The sequence below is a fragment of the Rhynchophorus ferrugineus genome, unplaced genomic scaffold (genome assembly GCF_030347505.1).
Source record: "Rhynchophorus ferrugineus isolate W39M unplaced genomic scaffold, kcgeb_rfMv2 rfM7, whole genome shotgun sequence".
Taxonomy (NCBI): domain Eukaryota; kingdom Metazoa; phylum Arthropoda; class Insecta; order Coleoptera; family Curculionidae; genus Rhynchophorus; species Rhynchophorus ferrugineus.
Genome location: NW_027472586.1, coordinates 11,156,830 through 11,177,662, shown reverse-complemented (window position 1 = coordinate 11,177,662; position 20,833 = coordinate 11,156,830). Strand labels below are relative to the sequence as shown.

At 37.5% G+C, this 20,833-nt stretch overlaps 1 protein-coding gene across 3 annotated transcripts; it reads right to left on the bottom strand.

Annotated features, from left to right (window-relative positions):
• Positions 1-59: 59 nt before the first annotated feature.
• Vps13B (Vacuolar protein sorting 13B) lies at positions 60-16,764 on the bottom strand. Of its 3 annotated transcripts, none has more exons than XM_076409549.1 (53): positions 16,425-16,764; positions 16,194-16,371; positions 16,054-16,138; positions 15,820-16,001; positions 15,647-15,767; positions 15,500-15,589; positions 15,302-15,444; positions 15,080-15,246; positions 14,567-15,027; positions 14,193-14,508; positions 13,876-14,141; positions 13,607-13,821; positions 13,314-13,554; positions 13,080-13,250; positions 12,836-13,028; positions 12,399-12,528; positions 12,129-12,290; positions 11,888-12,076; positions 11,605-11,814; positions 11,365-11,550; positions 11,114-11,299; positions 10,724-11,047; positions 10,545-10,669; positions 10,326-10,485; positions 10,023-10,166; positions 9,756-9,972; positions 9,519-9,702; positions 9,095-9,463; positions 8,895-9,041; positions 8,666-8,834; positions 8,353-8,607; positions 8,023-8,297; positions 7,709-7,963; positions 7,387-7,653; positions 6,936-7,329; positions 6,563-6,878; positions 6,110-6,498; positions 5,767-6,057; positions 5,495-5,711; positions 5,175-5,443; positions 4,864-5,116; positions 4,630-4,810; positions 4,405-4,571; positions 4,231-4,352; positions 4,027-4,181; positions 3,517-3,963; positions 2,041-2,278; positions 1,847-1,987; positions 1,564-1,774; positions 1,323-1,507; positions 1,084-1,268; positions 835-1,021; positions 60-775 (listed from the first exon to the last, which is right to left on the bottom strand). In XM_076409549.1, exons 1-53 carry the CDS (start codon positions 16,509-16,511, stop codon positions 144-146), a joined length of 11,850 nt encoding a protein of 3,949 aa, XP_076265664.1. In that variant the 5' UTR covers positions 16,512-16,764; the 3' UTR covers positions 60-143. The 3 variants fall into 3 exon arrangements, with proteins under 3 accessions (XP_076265664.1, XP_076265662.1, XP_076265663.1); XM_076409547.1 differs by having other exon boundaries at positions 1,564-1,987; positions 16,425-16,550; positions 16,701-16,728; XM_076409548.1 differs by having other exon boundaries at positions 1,564-1,987; positions 11,114-11,275.
• Between the last annotated feature and the right edge of the window lie 4,069 nt (positions 16,765-20,833).

Below are 20,833 nucleotides of genomic sequence, written 5' to 3'. Positions count from 1 at the left end.
CTGTTTACTGAGTTATGTAAGATCTACAGTGTGTGTATGTCAATAAAACAACTCCGATGTAAGTATGCAGAATGTTAGTATACGTTTTATTAAAAATATTATCAATCTGTTGTGAGGCTTAGATCATATTTACATAATTAAAATTACAACACGGGAAAATGATTTCCATCCGTCTGTCTTTTGGCCAAATTGAATAAGCAGGTGAAGTATCTGATTTTTTGCGCGCTCATATAAAAACTAACCACGGTGGCTTCGCCCAATGTTTCCTCGTCGGCAGTAGGGCTCGACAAAGGGCTAATACTGATCTCGGAATGCATGGAATCGACCTCGGGTAGATTCAGGAGACCCACGGTACTACGGACATAGTCAGCAACCCTGGCCCTCATTTCCGGATCCATGGGAATCGCCAAGTCGTCGTCGACCTTCTCCAGGTCCTTCTTGGTGGGCGTCGTCGGGGTATGCTTCAAAGACAGCAGCGTGGGATCGTTACTGGCGATGACGGTCAGTTCCTTCAAGGGTAACACACGATTCACCTCGTCCCCGTCTAGCACGATAACGACAACGTTGTCCGTGGTTAAAATCAAGGCGACTGCGGCATATATTGCACCCTGCGATAAACTGGTAGCTTCGGTCACGAACAACATGTGGTTGCTGAGGAGGTTCATGAATTTCCAGGAGTATTTTAGGGTGGAGTTGGTAGCCAGACCGATTTTTTGAGTTTGAGGATGTCTGCGCGGATCTGGTAGTGAGTTCCAGCCAGCTCCTTGCAGTAAACCTGTAATTAATTGTTACACAAATTAATTAATGCCTAATACTAATATGAAGAGGAATCACCTTGTCCAGTCATTGCTACCAATTCAGCCGCGCCACTGAGTGGTTTTGTAAATACTCCAACGATCCCCAAACCAACTCCAGCAACTAACGATCTTGGACTAGCCCCGTCTGCCATAACCGACTGCAGCGGATGATGGGCGATACCTCCCACCGCTCCCAGGAGACTTATTCCTAAATTAGTCATGCCCTGCAATGTAAATGTATACGTATTACGACTCCACAAGGTTGCCTTGAATAAACGTCAAATACCTGCATGAAACCTTGGGCAACACCTTGCGGACGTTGTCGACGTTGCTCCTCTGCCCTCTTTTGGTGTTCTTCATCCAAAGTCAGACGATCTAGGTTCCGAGCGACGCTGGACGCCAATTTAGTGACCGACTGTAAAGTTCCGGCCGTAACGTGTCTCATAAGCGAAGCTGAGCCTGTGGTGATACCTGAAATGGATGTTGTATCAAAACTGAATGCTCGAATTTGATACGATGGTCTACCTTTTAGAAAGGCCATAGGGCCTTGCACTAAACCTCTATAGGGTAAGCTCACGAAGTCTCTTAAACCCGTCCCCATGGCTCGAGCTAACCCTCCTGGACTACCCAACAACTCCAAGGAGCTTACCACCCAACCGGCACCAAAAATAGCACCAGATAAATAATGCATAGTAAGGGCATGGCCTAATCTGTGTTAAATACAATAAATTTACGTGCATATATTTCATTGGCACGATTAATATACCTGTATGGCGTCGTATATAGTCGTTTTCTTTCAAACTTGCTGAACTGTAAAGGACTTTGATCTAGAGCAATGTATATTTTCATCGAACTATGAATGGACAACAATACTGATAATGGGCTAACACTAAAGCTCCGTATTATTAGTGGATGAGCCAAAATGGCACATTGCCAGGATACCAGCTCTGGTACATTCACCAAGCTGGAGTTAAAACCTAAAGGAATAAAACGTAGATTTCCTTTACATGAACTACCACAAAAAGTACGGTTGATAACCAGAAACTTACTCGGTCTGAAAATATTTTTGTGAGTGGACCACAAAACCAAATCAACGTTAAATGTCTTCAGGTGTTGCATCAGTCTCGTTATAAAAATATCTTCGACAAAACACGAAATGGGGCTGATGTTTACTTTTAGTGACTTTATTCCTACAACAAAAAAAATGTTTAGGTTTCCCAATTCTATTCATGTAGAGCCATACCTGTGTACGACTTGTTAGCCGACTCATTCCTCCAACTCTCCAAAACGAACTCAGCCACGTGCATGGCGTCCTGTGCAAAAGTTTCGACCAGTTGCTCCATAGTCATGTTCAGGATGTTAACTTTCTTTATCTGTCTGAGTTCCTGACTTATGAGCACCACCGGAAAGTCGTAGGACTCTCTAGTAACAAGCTGATTATCCAATTGAATATCAGATACAGATACCCTCACGTCCAATTGCTACAAAATATATATACAGATCTGCTGATGGGTGATAGTAACAGGTCAATTGAAAAGTCCCCGACCTACCATAATAGAATAGTTTTTTTGGCAATTTTTTTTATCTAACATAATTCCCTTCAAGGGTGATACACTGATTATAGCGATCCTCCAACTTTTCCATGCCATTTTTGTGGTACGATTTGTCCTTTGCTTCAAAATAGGCCTCAGTTTCGGCGATCACCTCTTCATTCGACGAAAATTTTTCTCAATGAGCACTCTTTTAAAATCTGAGAACAGGAAATAGTCGCTGGGGGCCATATCTGGAGAATACGGTGGATGAGGAAGCAATTAGAAGACTAATTCATGGATTTTTGCCATCGTTTTCACTGACTTGTGACACGGTGCATTGTCTTGGTGAAGCAACACTTTCTTTTTCTTCAAATGCGGCTGTTTTTCGGCGATTTTGCCCTTCAAACCGTTCAATAACGCTATGTAATAGTCGTTCTTGACGGTCATTCCTTTTTCAAGATAGTCAATGAACATTATTCCATACGCACGCAGAAATGATGGAACCATGTTTCACCCATTGTCACATAACAACGCAAAAACTCGGGTTTATTACGCTTGGTCATCTTCAAACACTACTCCGAATCATCAACTCGCCGTTATTTTTGGTCAAAAGTGAGCTCGCGCGGCACCCACTTTGCACAGAGCTTTCCCATACCCAAATATTCGTGAATTATATGATGTACACGTTCAGTCGATATCTTTAGAGTGTCTGCTATTTCATTCAATTTCAATTTATGGTCATTCAAAATCATCTTGTGGATTTGTTAAATGTTTTCGTCGGTAACCTCTTTTGGGGGCGTCCACTGCGTTCACCGTTTCGGTGCTCATTTCACCACCTCTAAACTCAGCATACCAATCCTTGATGGTTGATTTTCCTGGGGCAGTGTCCGAAAAATCGGCATCAAGTCAAGTTTTTGTTTCAACTGTATTTTTTCCCTTCAAAAAGCAATATTTTATCAACACGCGAAATTCCTTTTTATCCATTTCTTTCACAATAACAAAAGTTGCTTCACTCAAAATGCTATAATTCACAAACTAATGATCCGACAGCTGTCAAATTTATACTCGCATCTTTTAGGCTTAGGATTAGAGCTAACTAAAAAACATATGGATTGATATTTTAGTAGCGCCATCTAGGTGTCGGGCTGGAGACTTTTCAATTGACCTGTTAATTAGTAATGATATACCTCTGTTTGAGAAGCCGCTACCATAATATTATCGCATGTCAAACTGGAAACCTCGAATAATTCTCTATCGTCGTTTTCTGCGTCCGACCACAAGCACACCACAATACTTTGAATATAGACATTGAACGTGAAGCTCTTCCATCCCTCCTTCATGTAAATAGTGTTGGTCAGTATAGTCTTTTTGTGATCGAGGTGACGACAAGTGGTCTGATCCCTATTCAGTTTCTTTATTTGAAGCTGCTGGTTATGTTCAGATACAGTGGGTAGAGACTGAAACGATGGTAGTTTCGTGGGTGACTCGGTAGTAGAAATAGTTGATACACTATCTTCATGAACAGTATTCTTGATGAATTTTTCCAACTCGCGATTGGCCTTGTAGAGAGGCTGGTTCTTCTCGGCCTGTCTCATGGATAATCGAACTCTGATGTCTCTGGCGCTTATCTCAACCTAAACCAAATCAAAATGTTGTTATACGGTTCACCTCATACTACGGTTAGTATTATTGTTTACCTGACTACCACTCTCAATGGTTACAAAAGTGATACATGCCGTATTGTGTATAATCAATCTAACATCTCCATAATACGGGACCCGGATAAAGAGGGTGTTGTTATTTACGATACTGACTCCAGCAGACCATTCGATATTACTAGGTTCGTTCTCATCTAGAAAACATTAATCAAAAACCGAAAAATCTCTGAAACATGAACCTACCATCATTGTAACCCAGAGACAGTTTTTCAGAGAAATACGTCTGGGGCAGCTCCGGAAACTTTTCCGATATGCCAGGCATGTTATAGTAAACACTCGACATGCTCCTAATTTTATAAGCGTGTCTAAAAAATATAAATAAGGAAACAGCGATAATGGACACCATTAGAATCCTACCGAAAATGATCCGACTCTTTGACCACATCACTATCATCGGGTAAAGCCTGCCCACAGTAAAAATTAACTTTGGTTTTGTTTTCGATGAAAACTTGAGGACGAGGATCGTTGTGAATAGCTAGATATATCTGACCCTTAATCTCTTGAGCTGTAAGAACAGCGGGTATCTAAAAACATAGCATGAGTGTTACTGAGGATGAAACACATTGATGGAGTTATGCATACCGACAAATTCTGGTTTTGCACCGAAAATGATTTGCGCATTAGAGGTTTATCTACTCGTATAGGACTAGACCATCCTAGTGTCGGGTCTACTGAAAATATCATATATAAGGCGTACTCTACATTAGCAGTGTCAACGGGCAAATTGACGACAAACCATTGGAGTATAGGTATTCCACAATGACTACAAAAAAGCATCATAAATGATCGTCTTTACGTCAGATCTTTAGATTTTACCTTTTTTGTAATTGAGGTGCCACAGTGAAACATATTTTATCAAGCTCAGCAGTAAGCTCCACCATATCTTTTGTGTCCGGTACGGCCAGACATACAACGTTGATCTGTGTTGATAAATAGTTAGATATAACATGAGTGGAGGATACTTTTAGTAACCGTATCTCGTTTGAAATCAAACTGGTTATTGATACAATAGAGACGTATGTTTCACATCTTATGGAACACTTTATTATACCTTCTAATGGGATAGTTCCTGAAAATAACACAAAAACATAAGTTCTCAATGGAGAGGTCTCATTAAGGTCTTATACCAGTTATCTTCGGCATGTAGAAACTTTGACTCCAATCACTCTTGGCCAGTTGTAATGGCCCGGAGAAGAACCACTCATTTCCTTTAGACACCCCCAAATGAAAATTTTCTTCCAGTTTAGGCGGTGCCATTATACCATGATGCGGGAGTCTACACAATTCTACCCCATTCAGCATGAGAGATATCGGCGTTCCTAAAGTATTGACCATCAAACACCATGGCAGTAGTTCGACCAGTAAAGCACAGGAATATTTGGAGGAATTTTGATATCTATGAAAATCAAGAACAATATCGACTAAATTAACGATGGTTTAGACCTACTTGACTTGGACGTGTGTTAATGGTTGATTATCATCCACAATCCATTCGATGTCATCTAGGTCGTCGCCGAAATAGGGCCATTTCGAATCGAAACAAGAATTCAACGATTCCAAAACATTATCTATATCTTCAGATAAAAATCTCTTGAAAAACTTTTGTTGATCCACCAAGCTGTAATTCAACGGTACATAGGGATTATTGGCGTTACTAGTATTTTCTAAAAAAAATCAGCCTTTGCAGAAAATAAAATGAAACCATCGCCTGACATATACCTGATTCTAACTGGAATGTAATTTGATGAGAATGATCAATCGTTCCTGGACAATAAAGCTGTTGAGGTTCTCCTTTCCCATTTACCACCGAATCCAGATGAACCTTCAGCGTGGGGGTCTCGATGTGAACGTTGACACTCATCGGCAAATTAGACTTCACCATAAACAGAGGCCATAGCACGGCTAAAATTCGTTTGCTCTTCTGAAAGTCCTGTATGAAGATTCGACACCATATAGAGAGAAAATGGCCACGTTCTTTAAGTGGGACTTTAACCAACCAAGGCTGTGAATCTGATAATAAAAAAATCACCAATCGAAAATTGTCGTTTAAAGAAATACCAACCGACAGCATGCTCTCTTAGGGGAATATCACCAGTCCACGCTGAATCCAAACCGTAGAACCTCAGTCTCAAGAAATAAGTCCTCCTGTTATTTACGAAAATACTGGGGGCGCTGCTTCTGGCCGGAGCGATATGATTCGGGGCGTTCCTAAACTCATTCTCTTTGTTCTCCGTTACTGCCTCCACCACTTTCATTTCGAAGTGCTCCGACAGCATATTGTAGACGATCAGTTGACCAAAGAAGGTCACCTGCTTTTGTGTTTTCGATAAATCTTTCACGACGACGTACATGGTAATATTCTTCTCGCCGTTGAAATTTATCACTTGTCTCCCCGTTTCTGAGATGGAAAATGCCTTAGACCAGACCCAGTCGGTTTCTTCAATCGCCACTCTGAATAACACGAAACGATGTATATGGATGTTCTCTCTTTAATAGATTTAACATTTTTAATTACCGTAAATACTGCTTTTTCTTCTGTGAACGCCATGTATATAAGTTAAACTTTCTGGAGGGTAGTAGAATGTCCTCTTCAGTTCCCCACTGAGCGAGTCGTATACCAACGTTGGTATCGTTACAAATGACCGTTCTCGTTACAATCACAAACTCTGCGATGGCATTGTCATCAAGCAAACTGTTCTGGGTCCAAATCTGTGAACTGACGGCCAGAGTATGGGCTACGCTTGGACCAAAGTTCACCTGCATTGGTTTGGAGATGACGTTGCATTGAAAACCATCGTGTAAACAAAATTCCAATTTGCATGTAAATGGGTCTGTTGAATTTAAATGATGTACCTCCTCCTAAACCCAAAAGTCCAATTATTACTTACCCAAAAAACTTTGCTGGGTCAGAAAAGCATAATCCAATACGTTCGAGCTGAGCGCTCCGGATATTTCGGTAGAAAAGATATTGAAGTTCCATGTAGAGACATATGAACTTAAATTGTCGACAGACAACGTTAAAAACCTCTGGTTCGTGGGGAATGCATAGTCGGGCGAGTATTTTTTCAAGATATCTGGTAGTTTGATATTCTCCCACTTAGGAAAGTAATTGTACAGTGCTAATTCTATCTTGGTTATATATAAAGCAGCCGTTAAGCTCGGAATTAAGGATTTATTGAAGTACGAATCGATCCTCATACACGCCGCTAGTGCTCGTGGTGATATCGCTACATTATGGATTATATTTTCTTCAGTGTTCTCATCAATGGCTGTTATTACGACCTATAAAATGTCGTCGAATCATCCATCCATACCTAGAATAATATCAGCTAAACTCACCCTCCAAACGCTGGCAACGATCATTTTCGGACAAGTATTCGGTAAATTCAAATGACACACTTCGCTTTCTGACAAATAAAACTGCGTGTATGGTAAATAGCAATTCCTGCATTCGGACCAGTATTCTAAATGGCAAAGCATCATGATGTTATCTTGCGAGTCCAATGCCATCTTATAGGGAACTGGATACACTCGGACCTTGGTCAGGGCACGAGGTTGGGGATATTTCCAGGCCATCGCTGAGATAGTTTTCGACCAGAACATTACCTATAACAGGGAGAAATCAACTAACGTTTAATGTGTTTTAATAAAAACAGATTACCTGATAGGGTAAAGGCATTTCATCAGAATTGTCCGTGTTGGAGTCGATAAACTGAAAAGCGCCGGCCCTTAAGTCATCCTTGTAGTACTGATCTCTATCGACTTTCACTAGTGACTCTACTGCACTAACTGTTGATTCTTTTTGTGGTAACATCGATACAAACTCGTTGACATCCTTCATTACCATTTCCACGCACTTTAGGTGTTCAGCAGTTGCATCTATAGCGATGCAATCGCTCTCCATTGTTATTTGAATCTGAATAATGATAATGGAAAGTCGTTAAGCAGTATTACTCAAAAGAGGTGATATTTCACCTGAGGATCGCTATCATTATCTTGCCAGGACTCCCAAAACACGCACACATCAAAAGTAACCGTCCAAGGATTCAGGAGCAGTTTCCTGAAGCTCTCGTGTATCACCGTCAAGGTTAGACACTCGAAAGTAGTCACGAGGCAGAGCTTTTCTGGTCTCATGTTGAGTGCCAGATGACTCTTCAGTTTTTGCGTAGCGAGATGAAGTTCGTGGCCACTTTCTGATGATAGAGCAAAAACTATTTGGTCAAAGTTTACCGAGACCGCACTGGTATTTCCTTAAAATGACACAATTATTTACACGTAAAGTTCTTTTCAACAGTATAGACATACCCAAAATATTTCGAATTTCTTGAAATTTACCGTAGGTGTCACTCACTCGAGAGGTTCTCTGATTATCCATTTTAGGGGATTGTTTATTGGCAGTGGCTTCCAAGAGGATCATAAAACTATCGCTACCACCTCCACTTTTGAAGGTATCAACTACTTTATCTTTGATAGACAGCAAATAACTCCACTTGGACGTCTTGCATAGGATTTTGGTCGGTTTTGATATGTCCAGCTCAATCTTCGATTTCTTACCAACACCTGACGACAGCAAATAGTTTATTTATTTGTATAAAGATGCTGAATACTGTACTCTAACCTTTTATAAACCTCAATATGAAAAAAGCAGGAAATATCCCGTTGCTAGGGTTGGGTGATCCTTTCTTTGTTTCCAGCAAACTTACCGGGAAATCAGTCTCGTTTGGAACGTGATTGACGGCTGGATATTCTGGTCCGCTTAGTTTTAGTTTAACGTCAAAACATGAAAGCTAGAAAACAGAGCGTTAGACTGAAAACTGGGGCTCAACTGAGATGATGTTGCATGTTACCTGTAACTTTCGTCCTAATTGTTGCTTTATGAAAAACAAGTTGGGTTGATTGATGCAGACATAAAATAAAGGATTATATTTCTTGTGGTTATCCGCTCGATCGTCTGTGCTTTCTTCCGATGCTTCATAGCCTTGATCTTCATCAGCCTACAATGGAATAAGATATAACGATTCTCTGCCACCGCGTTTCAATATATCACCTTCTTGTATGACTTCTTTTTCTTTCCCTTGTACTTGATGAAGGTGTTTCGTTCGTCTTCCGCGCTGTACAGGGTAAAACTAATCCTACCAGCGGCAAGTAAAATCTCGAGAGGCACCGAATGGTACACATAAGACACAGTATTCGGAGGTCTGGGGAAAATATACTGCTTGTCACTCTCAGAGCTCTGCCTCAAGATAGTTCCCTGACCTTTCAACGATTGCACGCTTTTAACATCGGATGTCTCGATACCGGAATCTTTATTCAAACCTTCGATCACGGCGACTTCCTTTTCGGACCCTTTTTCCAACCGGAATGATTCGACTCTGGTGTAAGGGAAGTTGATTTTAGGTTTCTTTAACATGCCATCCTAATAACCATAAACCGATTAGGTACGAACATCTACTGTGGGAAAATAAAATTACCTGGAGGATGAGGGGGGTAATTAATACGACGAATTCATTCAATACAGCAGATAAAATTTTAATTTGATGAAGAGACAGATTGACGGAAATGTCGGATACGAAGTTGACTTCGACAGCATGGCCGCAAATCGTGGTGTTATCTTTGTATATCATAGCGGGCGCGGCTATAAGAGATATGTCGAATCTGCAACACAACAGTAAGTACCATCAACGATAAGCATCGAATTCCAAACTTACTTCTCCACGATACATCTTAGGTTAAGGGTTGGTGTATGGTTGGGCTGCCCCTGCTCGAGAATATTCCACTCCAAAGCTGGATTCTCGCTCATTCCTCGTAAGTCCGAGAGGGCGTTGTTCTTCGGTGAAAGTACCGCATGAATGTCGTCCCATATGCCTGTCGATAAAGATAACCCGATCAAGTCCATCTGATACTGCCGATCTTCTACGTCACTGCCTAAAAACGAATCATATTTTTTTGACAGAAGAAAATAATGATTACTTTACCAGGAACGTTCAAGATGCGAGCATGTGCAGCTTGATCGTAAATGTCCGATCGAATAGGAGTACGACATATGGGGTTCACTGCTTGCGGACTGAGATTAATCTTTTGAAGTTGGAATACCAAGGAGTCATGAAGACCACCACTACCTAATATAGAGCTTCATTTTAATAAACTTGTTATCGTAGGCTTTATAACCAGTGCAAATCAATGATACATACACATACTATTTGTTTATTTTTAATAAATGCATAAATTCATAAAAATATAATTGATAAAATATGAATTCCAATGAAATATGTCCATACCTAGTAAATCAGCTGACGGCATAATAATCCTAATATCTTGACAGTCCAAATAGGCCAGAGGCAACGTTTGATTATTGATCGACTGTAAGAAACTGTTGCTCGATACCGAATCGGGTTTCTCAGAGTCTAAAGTGTTAACTGGTATGTTCAATAAAGGAATCTATAAATTAATTTCGATAAGCTTTTTGTCACGTGAAAATAAGAGCAGCAAACACTGACCAAAACTAAGTAAAAACTCCTCAATGTACTCAGTGAAACGATAAAGTCCATCGGCTGGATATTGATCACTATTTCCGTGATGTATCTCGATAGTGAGAGCACTTGTGGGGCGTTGTCCTTTTTGTCTGAGAAAATCATACTAAAAAATCCCATCCGCTCTTATTCTACATTTAACTCACCCTTATCCTTCTTCCTTACTGCTCCCCATAATGTATGAGTATGTTGACAGCTGGCTCTTGTTAAAACCACGCTAATTAAACTATTATCTTCTTGTCTCTGGCCCGGCGATAAATCTTCCCTTAGTCTCATCACTATACCCGTGAACGGGCCAGCAACCCAGTTGGCACTAGGAGAGGACCGCTCGAAGTGCCTGATCGAAGCTGAACCAATTTTACTTTTAATTTTCAGGTAGACGCTTTGAAAATCCAGCGAGCTGACGATGTCTTCGGCGTCCAGTATTAATTTTAATTTGGGCTGAGAAGACTCCGCCTCTGATTCATTGTCTAATAATAAGAAATTATTTGTTTCACACATATTTCAAATAAAAAGACCTAAAGGAGAAAAATAACCTTTAAAAGGACAGGAAAGCAGCTCTATGGTAAATCTGGTGATAGTCCACTGTATCCATGCCGTTAACTTAACAGACTCATGATCTAGCACAACGTTAGCGATCGCAGCTTCATTCAGTGGTGGGGTTTTTTGACTTGAATGCTCTGTGTCATCATTCTGCACTGTGGGAGAAATGGTGGTACTGCCTAATATTATGGGTTATAGTGTCAAGTAAGCTAGATCAACTTAAGAACAAAAACTTGATGTATACCTTTAGTAATTAATGATGTTGGTATCACATCAGGTGGAGGCGTCTTACCGCTAGTTTTGTTTTTGGGAAGAGGTAATAGATTTTGAGCCACCTCCATCAGGCCATAGAGAATGCTGGCAAAAAGATATACTTGTACTTCTGACGTGGATATAATGACTGGAGTCATATCAATATGGACACATATACCTGAAAATATAGTTATTAATAATTTTCATAAATAACTAATGTATTAACTCATACCCAAATAACCAATATCCACTTTGGTGGAGGTATTTTTCAATTCTGCAGAGTCAGTATTCATTACCTGATTATTAGGACTGTTTGGTGCACTGCCGCTGCTATTTCTCCAATGCCGCGGGTTTCCTGCACTGGCAGAACTTAAATTGGTGTTTTTGGATTCTTTTCTTTTCTGAGTAGTTGTGCTGGTTCCACTTAAGTCGTCTTTGTTACCTTCAAGACAAAGTAAATGAAAATATAATTAAACAATAAAATATACATATACAATAAAAACTAAACTATAAACCTTGGCTAAAGTTACTGTTCCCACTCTCTGGCTCATTGCCAGAAGTTGGCGTTGATTTGGAGGGTCTTGTAGATAATCCCACTGTAGCGCTAAGCGTTACGGGTTTCAGAAAAGTTAATTTTTTTCCTGCTTGTATGGTGTAACAAGATAAGTCGGACACAGACATAGTCCACGGAAAACTAGACTTATCTATAAAACACAACACATCACCAAAAAGCACTATAATATACAGTAATTTTACCTGGTGACCACAACGAACTTGGTAATGTAATTGGAAGTTCCTTGAGGTAACTTTTAATGCTTTGCCTTTGGGCGCTTCTTATATTAGCAAAAGGCAGGGTAATCACCATAATATCAGGAGGGTTTGATTTGTTGACAATGTCCTCGACAGCTTCTTGTATGCCTGCGCAGAAATACTAAACTGTCACAGAGATTATCTGATTTTGTATGCTTATTTTTTGCTCGCATAACAAAAATAATCGATATTTTTTAGTTACTGAACCGATGTTACCTTGTGATCCTATAGCTGATAACGATACTGTCGGGAAATATATGCTACATTGCGATATATTCCCGCAAAGATATATTCCTTTCCATACATCAAACCAAGTCTTCAATACATTATACACTCGTTCCTGCATCTGGAAAGGAAAAACTTGAACATCACCAAATAACACAACAAAAGCTTTTAAAGAAGGGCTAGTAGATGTTGATTAGAAACATAATTATATATATATATATATATATATATATATATATATATATATATATATATATATATATTTATATAGAAGTGTATATATATATATATATATATATATATATATATATATATATATATATATATATATTTGGTTTGGCTTTATTAATAAACAATAGTTTAAACAGATCCTGCAAAAATAACACAGCCACCAACATCGACCCGTCCAAACTGAAAAAAAAACCTACATCAACAGAATGACCATCGTTATTGTTTTCCATCGATAATTTCCTAGCCAGTACGGTTTTATGATCTCTGTCCGAACTACTGTGTACCGATCCTATTTGATGCGAGCTGAATTTTCTTGAAGTCTCAATACCACTAATGCTGGCTTCAGACAAAGGTTTTATTTTGGTTAGAGGTGGACTGTCTTGGATATCGCTAAAACGTTCATCAATTAAAAATTCCTACAAGGCGCGTTCATTGTCTTACTTGAACAGGAAGCTTTTGGGAGTATACAGGAACCATTTGCATAAGAGAGGATCGATGCAGATCCGAACTTCCCGTAAATTGAAAATTACTATTGGTGCGTGCTTTTGTAATGTTGGTTGTAATGGATACTGCAAAGTTATTGTTAGCAGAGGTATGTTCTCTGGTATCTCGCTGAAACAATGAAGGTACGTTAAGATGTGGGCTACATTAGGAGCGTTCTGCTATAGAGAATACCTTTTTTTATGCTGAGTGTCGGATTCTTTAAAAGTGGTTCCCTCGGGACCCGATAAAAATAACACCTGTTGTATATCCGAGGCCGCCATACCCTTACTAATCCTCAAATTGTTCTTCGCATCAACCGACTCAAACACAAAGGCTCTTATACATTCTAGGCTCATGTTCAGTGATTCCGTAGAGTTTGTCGTTACTTTTTGAAACCTCATGCCTTCAATACAAATTTCCATGTAAGGAAATCCTGGAATTAACAAAAAGTTACGAGCGAGTCCCGTTTTGATACCCTCATTTACCAAAATCTCTACAAGCATCGGTGAGCAAGCTGGAACTGTAGATGCTTTTACCCACCGGGTCAGACTCTTTCGACAACATTTTCTCGATGATATTGTATACCACCAGAAGCTTGGCCTTTGTTGCGTTGAGGGTCACGCTTTCGCTTTCGAACACAACTTCGTTATGTGTTATGTTGAAATTCGTCCAGTACTGGGGTTTCAAAATTGTTTTAACACTGAAAGAGGAGCGTCAACATTTTTACCAACTTTTAGTGGCGGGGTATAAGAACCTGTAAGACATCGAACTAGGAGTCAGTATGATACTCTGACACATCGGGTTGATCACCAGTCGACTTAATAATCCCACGATTTTGATGCTCCTCTTCGTATAGCAAGCATTAAACAACTTTTCCGGGGGTTCGGGTAGTTGACACGTGGTGTGCACCAGTCTATTTACATACATGGGATACTGAGCGCTCATGTCAATAAATTGGCACTCAATGGTAATTTTAGGCAATGTAGATGAAGAGGTAGGCATGCTTGATGTTGCTGCTTTCTAAGATTATTTTAAATGAACATTACAGTTAAGACATTGATGAATACTTACCTTGTTTCTTTTAAACATAACAAATTTGTTTGGCTCAAAAAAGGGATGATCCATTAAATCAAGTTCGATCTGGGGCGCGAAGAAAGTCAGCCTCATACTTCTAGTGGGTATGAATTCGATCAGAGCATCGAAATCGTCTTCTGATGGCGGTAGCAAATCTTGAATAGAAACGTCTAGTTTTGGAGTGTAATAGGGAGGATAATCGTAGAATGACGCCGCCATGAGGAGGGTGCTAAATCGATGAAATAATCCCGAGCAAACGCGTAGTCGTAGAGGTCCTACGCAAAGACGCAGCGCGGAAGTCTCCGATAAGTTGCTAAAAGAGATGAAACGGTAAGGTTCGGCTGTTTTCCAATGTTAGTTAAAGTTGGTACCTAAATTCGTAGTTACTGCCCAGTTCTGATAAAATATCGCTGCTAGTGTCATCAGGAACCACAAGCTGGTACAAATAGTCAAAGGCGAACGCGGGGGTTCTCTCCAACAAGACCGATTCGGTGTTAGTCATCATGTGGTGCTCCCAGGATGTGTTGTAGTGCCTCCTTTCTCCCTTATTTTCCACCGCATCGGCATCAAACAACGAGTCACTTTTATGATAATTGGAGGAGGCACCTATTTTTAAATATGGCGCGGTGCTCTCATTTACTTCGAGTGAACCACAGCTGCAATGTCCCGCCGGGATAAGAGTAGCTTCACTCACCCCTCCTGTGCAATTAAACCATTGCAAACCATGTATAATGGTATCACTGTAAATTCCTTGCAAGTTTAACGTGAGCATGGGCCAATATCGCAGCTTCTTGTGATGATAATATGTCTTATCAGTTGATGGTTCTGACACCTATAGTGTAATTATATGAGACGTTGTTCTAAATAAATTTTCACTAATATACCTTAAAAGTTATAGAAGCACGATCGACATACAATCCAAATTGTAAAGTATGACCCTTATGATCACTGAAATCCTCATCATTCCACTCACTATCCCATGGTGTTGGCAGGACTGATGATACATAAGACCATGCCCAACCAGTCCAAGTCTCATTATTTTCTGGATTATCTGTACATATCATACATTAAATTACATAATTACATATATAGTATTTAATAGCAACCATTTCTAAGATCATTGCAACTTCCCACTGCATCTGTTAGTGAGCCCTCCTCTGGCTTAAGCTGTTTCTGTTGAAGGGCATAAAGCAACATTAATAACCTCATTAACATGGGCACTTGTTGCTCAGTCATACTGAACTCCATACTGCAACAAACAAGAATAAAATCAAAACAAACAGTAACACTATGAAGATACTAACTTGTTGCAATATATATCAAGCCTGGTAATCGAAGCTTTATTAGCAGTGGCAGAATGATAGTTTCTTAATAAATGAATTGTCATTGAACACCTAAAAAATGGCTACAAAGTTAATTCAACTGGGATATAATGAATTAATCAATCTAACCTGTATAACATTGGTTCCTGATACACTTCAATTTTACCAGAGGCATTCCGTTTATCCAAACATAAAGTTAAATCATTTACACTAATAACTTTTCTGAGTATAACTTGAGCAGGGGATAAATCTAAAATATTTCGGTAAGTTACTGAAATTTAAATGTTCTTCTGAAAAAATACCTGTATATGCCGGTTCCCATTTATCATTAGCGCTTTCATATTTTAAAAGCCTTACATTCATTGACAGAACAATATCCTCCTCCACATATTTCAATATTAAATTATTACAATAAATGCATATGTTACTAACAATCTTGTTAATTAGTGACTGAATATAACCAGGTGGTGCTTCTACAGCTTTACTACAAAAGATGAAACTGTCAAAATAAAATGTACATAGAAAAAAATAAATACCTCTGCCCTGCAGACTTTTTCTCTTTTGCTTTTTGTCTCTGAGGTGTTTTAACTGACCCTTTCCCTTTCAAATTTAATATACATTCTAAAAAAATAATCAGTACATTATTGAAATCTCCTCCAAATTAACATAATACAACCTATGGTATTTATAGTGATCCGAATTGGTTCTGAAGCAATTTTTGTCCATGGTACGTGAATGGATAATTCTCTAATATTACCAGATACAAAACTGAAAGGTAGTTGAAGTTCCTGTTCGAGAACCTCAAGATTTAATTCTAGATTGTGAAAAGTTGCATCACCACCCCATAATGACACCTATAACCATTTAATAAATAATAAATAATGCCTAAACAAACTTTGATGTTTACCTGAGAATCTTCGGTTTTAAAATTATTAACGTATCTGTTTACATAACTTAATATAATAGGAGTTATATATGATTCTAATTTGAACATTTTCAAGTTTCTATTTTACCATTTTATCATATTTATATCCTGAAATATATTTGTTTATTTGAGATCGATTTAATAGGTTAGAATTCGAATATGTGGCAGGTGATAAGGTGTTTTATCATATTTTAATACGAGTTTATTAAAATTGTTTGTTATCAGGAATACTTAACGTCAAACAAGTTATTTTCATACATTTAAAAACAAGAATTTAAAGGGTACGATGGGACTGTCATCTCGACGATGTCAACAAACCGAAATCAGCTGATTTGAAGTAGTTTTGTGAATTTGTCATTAATATCGCGATTTAAAGTATATTTATAATATTTTGATTTGATTAATGTCCATATAGAATAATTTAAATATACACTATTATTTATTTTAAAATACTATACTATATGATAAAGTATTCTGTAAAACTTAGAGTCTATTTCAAATATGTTTTGGTTAGTCGCCAATAGATACACACACTATATATTTGATAAATTCTGGTTTGTCTATATGAGCTAGTCCCATAAACGGTAATTTAATTGTTATACCAGGTTATTTACTAAATTAGATATTATGAAATATCTCAATATAAATCTAGTTTTCTGTAAAAAATTATAATGCGGTTCGAGATTCGCCTAGTAAGTTTAGCACTGATGTCGATAGATGGGGCAAAACATACATTTACCTGTTTAATTGTTAATTTAAGAGACAGGTATTTTATTTTTATAATTTTTTATTAATAACATTCCTAAATTAAATTAATGTTTTACAACATGTCCATATATATTTTAAAAATGTTTTGCTCGGGTTCACAATTCAATTTACTGCCTCAACAGCGTTAAGATACCCCTGCTCTATAGAGGCAGATTTTCTAACCTGGTAAAGCAGGGAAGACATCTCATTTACCTAGTGTAATTGAAAATTCGAATTTTAAGCCGGAAAACTTTAGAACTCTCCGTAATTTATTTAGTTCAAATGAATTACAAGGTTTTAACCCTATGTGTTTGATTAATACATATGACAACGTCAGTGTCATGATGACATATAGGTACATTTTGTTAACTACGCTTGGTATTTTATGAAGTAAGAGGGTATTTCGAAGTCATAATATATTTTTATATAATAATGGGTATTACTGAATAAAGAAATTTCAAATCGTTAAAAACCTTTGTAGATAATCGAATGCAAGAAATGGTTTACTTTTTTAGATAAATATGTAAATTTTTGTCGACACACCTCCGTTGATATGATGCAATAAAATCGAGTAATATTTTGGCTAAAAAATTACCGAAATATCTTCAAGGCATTCGGGGATTCAAGGCAATGTTTAAGTTTTTGACAAGGTCAATCCAGTATTAGCTTTATGATGAAACATCCAGTGTTGTAGGACAGCAATAAAAACAAAACAAATAACGCTCCTTTCGGTCGCAACAAGCCAATCACCTATAAAAACGAGGAAGAAGCTAATCAATCACACATTAGGTTTAAAAAACAACGGCCTAAGAAAAAACAAGCTGATGTAATCGAGAAGCTATTGATTGAGATTCAGGTTTTACAGTAGTTATTTTGATTGTTTATTTAGTTCTGACTTAACGTCATGTATAATCGGTTATCAATATTCATACGAATTTTGTCATAATAATACGTTGATAAAAATTGTTGGTGATGTTAACGATGGTTGAGATCGAAGTAGGCACGGGGATTTCGAGTGAGATAACAACCGTGAAAGGTCGTTATTCCCCGAGCGTTCACTTTGATGTCGGAGATGCATTTTTTATTCAGCCCGAAATGCTAGGTGTATTTTTTAACCCTGAAAAATGACGGGTGTCAGCTAGCAATTGAAACATGCTGTATCAGGCATCGAACCTTTCACTAATTTTGGTGGATGCTCGTTTAGGTTGTGATATTGATTGATTCGATTTCAATATTTAGTAGTTTTTTTTGCTTATTCCGCATGCACATTGATTTTGGGTGGGGTAAATATTACTCTCGCCTGTTCATAGTGATTTTACTACGAGTTTTTAATTTTATATTATTGATTGATTTGATTGAAAAAAATAAGACTTGTTTTTTGTTTATTATGAATGCACTTTGATTTTGAGTGGAATAATATTTCTGTCGCCTGTTCCTAGTTGTTTTACTATGAGTTTCTTCTATAATTTTGAAAAGGAAATAGAGAAAATGAAACAATGTGTAATTATTTATTAATATATAAATATTACAATAACAAACCAAAGGTATAGTTCTTGAAGAGTATAAAATATATTCTAAATTATTTAACCTTTACAAACATATTTTAAAAAGCAAAGGACAACATAAAGCAACATATAAGTTAACAATAATTAGTTAGTATTAGTATATATATATAAATTATCTTTTACTGAATTCACAAATTAATCTAATATTTCTGTAGGACTCAAGTTAAAATTTTTTAGTACATTTGTCATCTCCTATAATATAAAAAATGTAATAAGAAGAACCTTTTGTTAGCATATTTCATTTTAAACTAATTCTGAAAAGGAAATAGAGAAAATGAAACAATATGTAATTATTTATTAATATATAAATATTACAATAACAAACCAAAGTTATAGTTCTTGAAGAGTATAAAATATATTCTCGAATTCACAAAATTCTAAATTATTTAACCTATACAAGCATATATTAAAAAGCAAAGGACAAAATAAAACAACATATAAGTTAACAATTACATATATACATACATCCACAGAACATTCCGTATAATAATCCTACTTCCTTTAAATTTATATTATTTATTACACGATAATAGAAATTAGTATTTTTTTTCCTTTTCTTTTTTAAAGTTATTACGTGAATAAATAAATAAATAAATAAATATATATATATATATATATATATATATATATATATATATATATATATATATACATATCTGTCTCGTTTATACTACGATTGGAGAATATCAAGACATTTAAAATTAACTGCTCCAAGCATTTATCTCCGTCCTTTCCTATCTCACATTTTATACAGACAAGAATTCGTACATCTTCGTCTGACATCACGAATGGAAAAAAAACAGTCAAACCGTGCATTTGACTGAAAATAGTAATTACTATTTTCAGTCGCTATTTTTTTGACTATCGATTGTTTCCACTGTTTTGCGACTATCGACTGTGTCGACTGTTTTCAGTCGATAGTTCCCAACGCTACTAGAAACTAAAACTATGGCTTATATAACACACATCCTGTATTTTTGATCTCATTTACCCATGCTTTAACACTTGTAGCGTCACTTTTACATTTTGTACTTGTAGAATTCAATTGCTTTGCTTGCTGGATATTATATATAAGTTTCCCGAAAGCGGTTGGGATTCTCCAGGACTAGCCACTACTTGCTCCGGATAGAGGGAGAGTAGGTAAAAAATGTCGCTCTTGTAACCCCTCCTGGAACATAGACGGCGGGAAGTATCTATAAAAGAAGCCGTGATGTCCGGGGGGAAATTGAATAGGAAGTAAATAAAGGGTTATATGCTGAGTGTTTGAAATTTATTTTAATGGAGTCGCGTCGAAAAACGTAAAAAAAAGAGATTAATTATATGGAATTATCGAAATAACGCCTGGGACGCTCCAACTTGTTTTCTCAGCCACAATTTACTTCCTACCGTTCTCGTATTGACCTCTACGGCCCCGGCACTGGTGAAACGATCGTTTACGCGCCTAATCAGGACGGAAAACTTCCACTCGACAATCCGAAACGCGGAATTTTCGCACAGGAAATCGTATTCCAACCCGTAAAGTGGTACGTTTTAGACACACTTGACCCAAAAAAGGACTGACCTTAGACAAAAACTACGCCACAGCTCGGTCGATATCTCAAAATTAAAACTAATTAATAGTAGGGACTTTCGAATTGCGATATTTCAACAATCGCGTACCGAGCTCGAATGTATTTATGAACGTTTTTTAATTATTTCGCGAGCGCATAAAATCAAAACGCTCGTTATCCGAGCTGAATTGTTAATTTCCCAGTTTCTGAATGTGGCGCGTTAATATTTTAGGGTGTGTCCGTTGGTTTTCGATGAATTATTAATATTTCGGCCTGAATTTTCGGATAAAAACGATTTCTTGAGATTGTTTCGAAGCCGAATTCTTTGCGAGTAAAGGAGGCAATTTCTGATTGCTTACAAACGATCAAGTAGTCAGTGGAAATTTAATTTTCAAATACCAGTTGTTGCTAATCCTTTCCGAGTTTCTCGCAGAAGAAAAACGCGTTATTTATGATGGATAGTTGTTATTAATTTATTCAAACTATTCGTCATTTCACAATGTACATTTTGCTCATCTCCCAGACAATT

Coding starts and splice junctions, on each gene's coding strand:
- Vps13B (XM_076409547.1), bottom strand. CDS start 16,511: ATGTTCAAATTAGAATCATATATAACTCCTATTATATTAAGTTATGTA. Junction 15,028..15,079: donor GTGCTTCTATAACTTTTAAG/GTATATTAGTGA, acceptor ATTACACTATAG/GTGTCAGAACCATCAACTGA. Junction 13,555..13,606: donor CGATGCTTGTAGAGATTTTG/GTAAATGAGGGT, acceptor TGTTAATTCCAG/GATTTCCTTACATGGAAATT.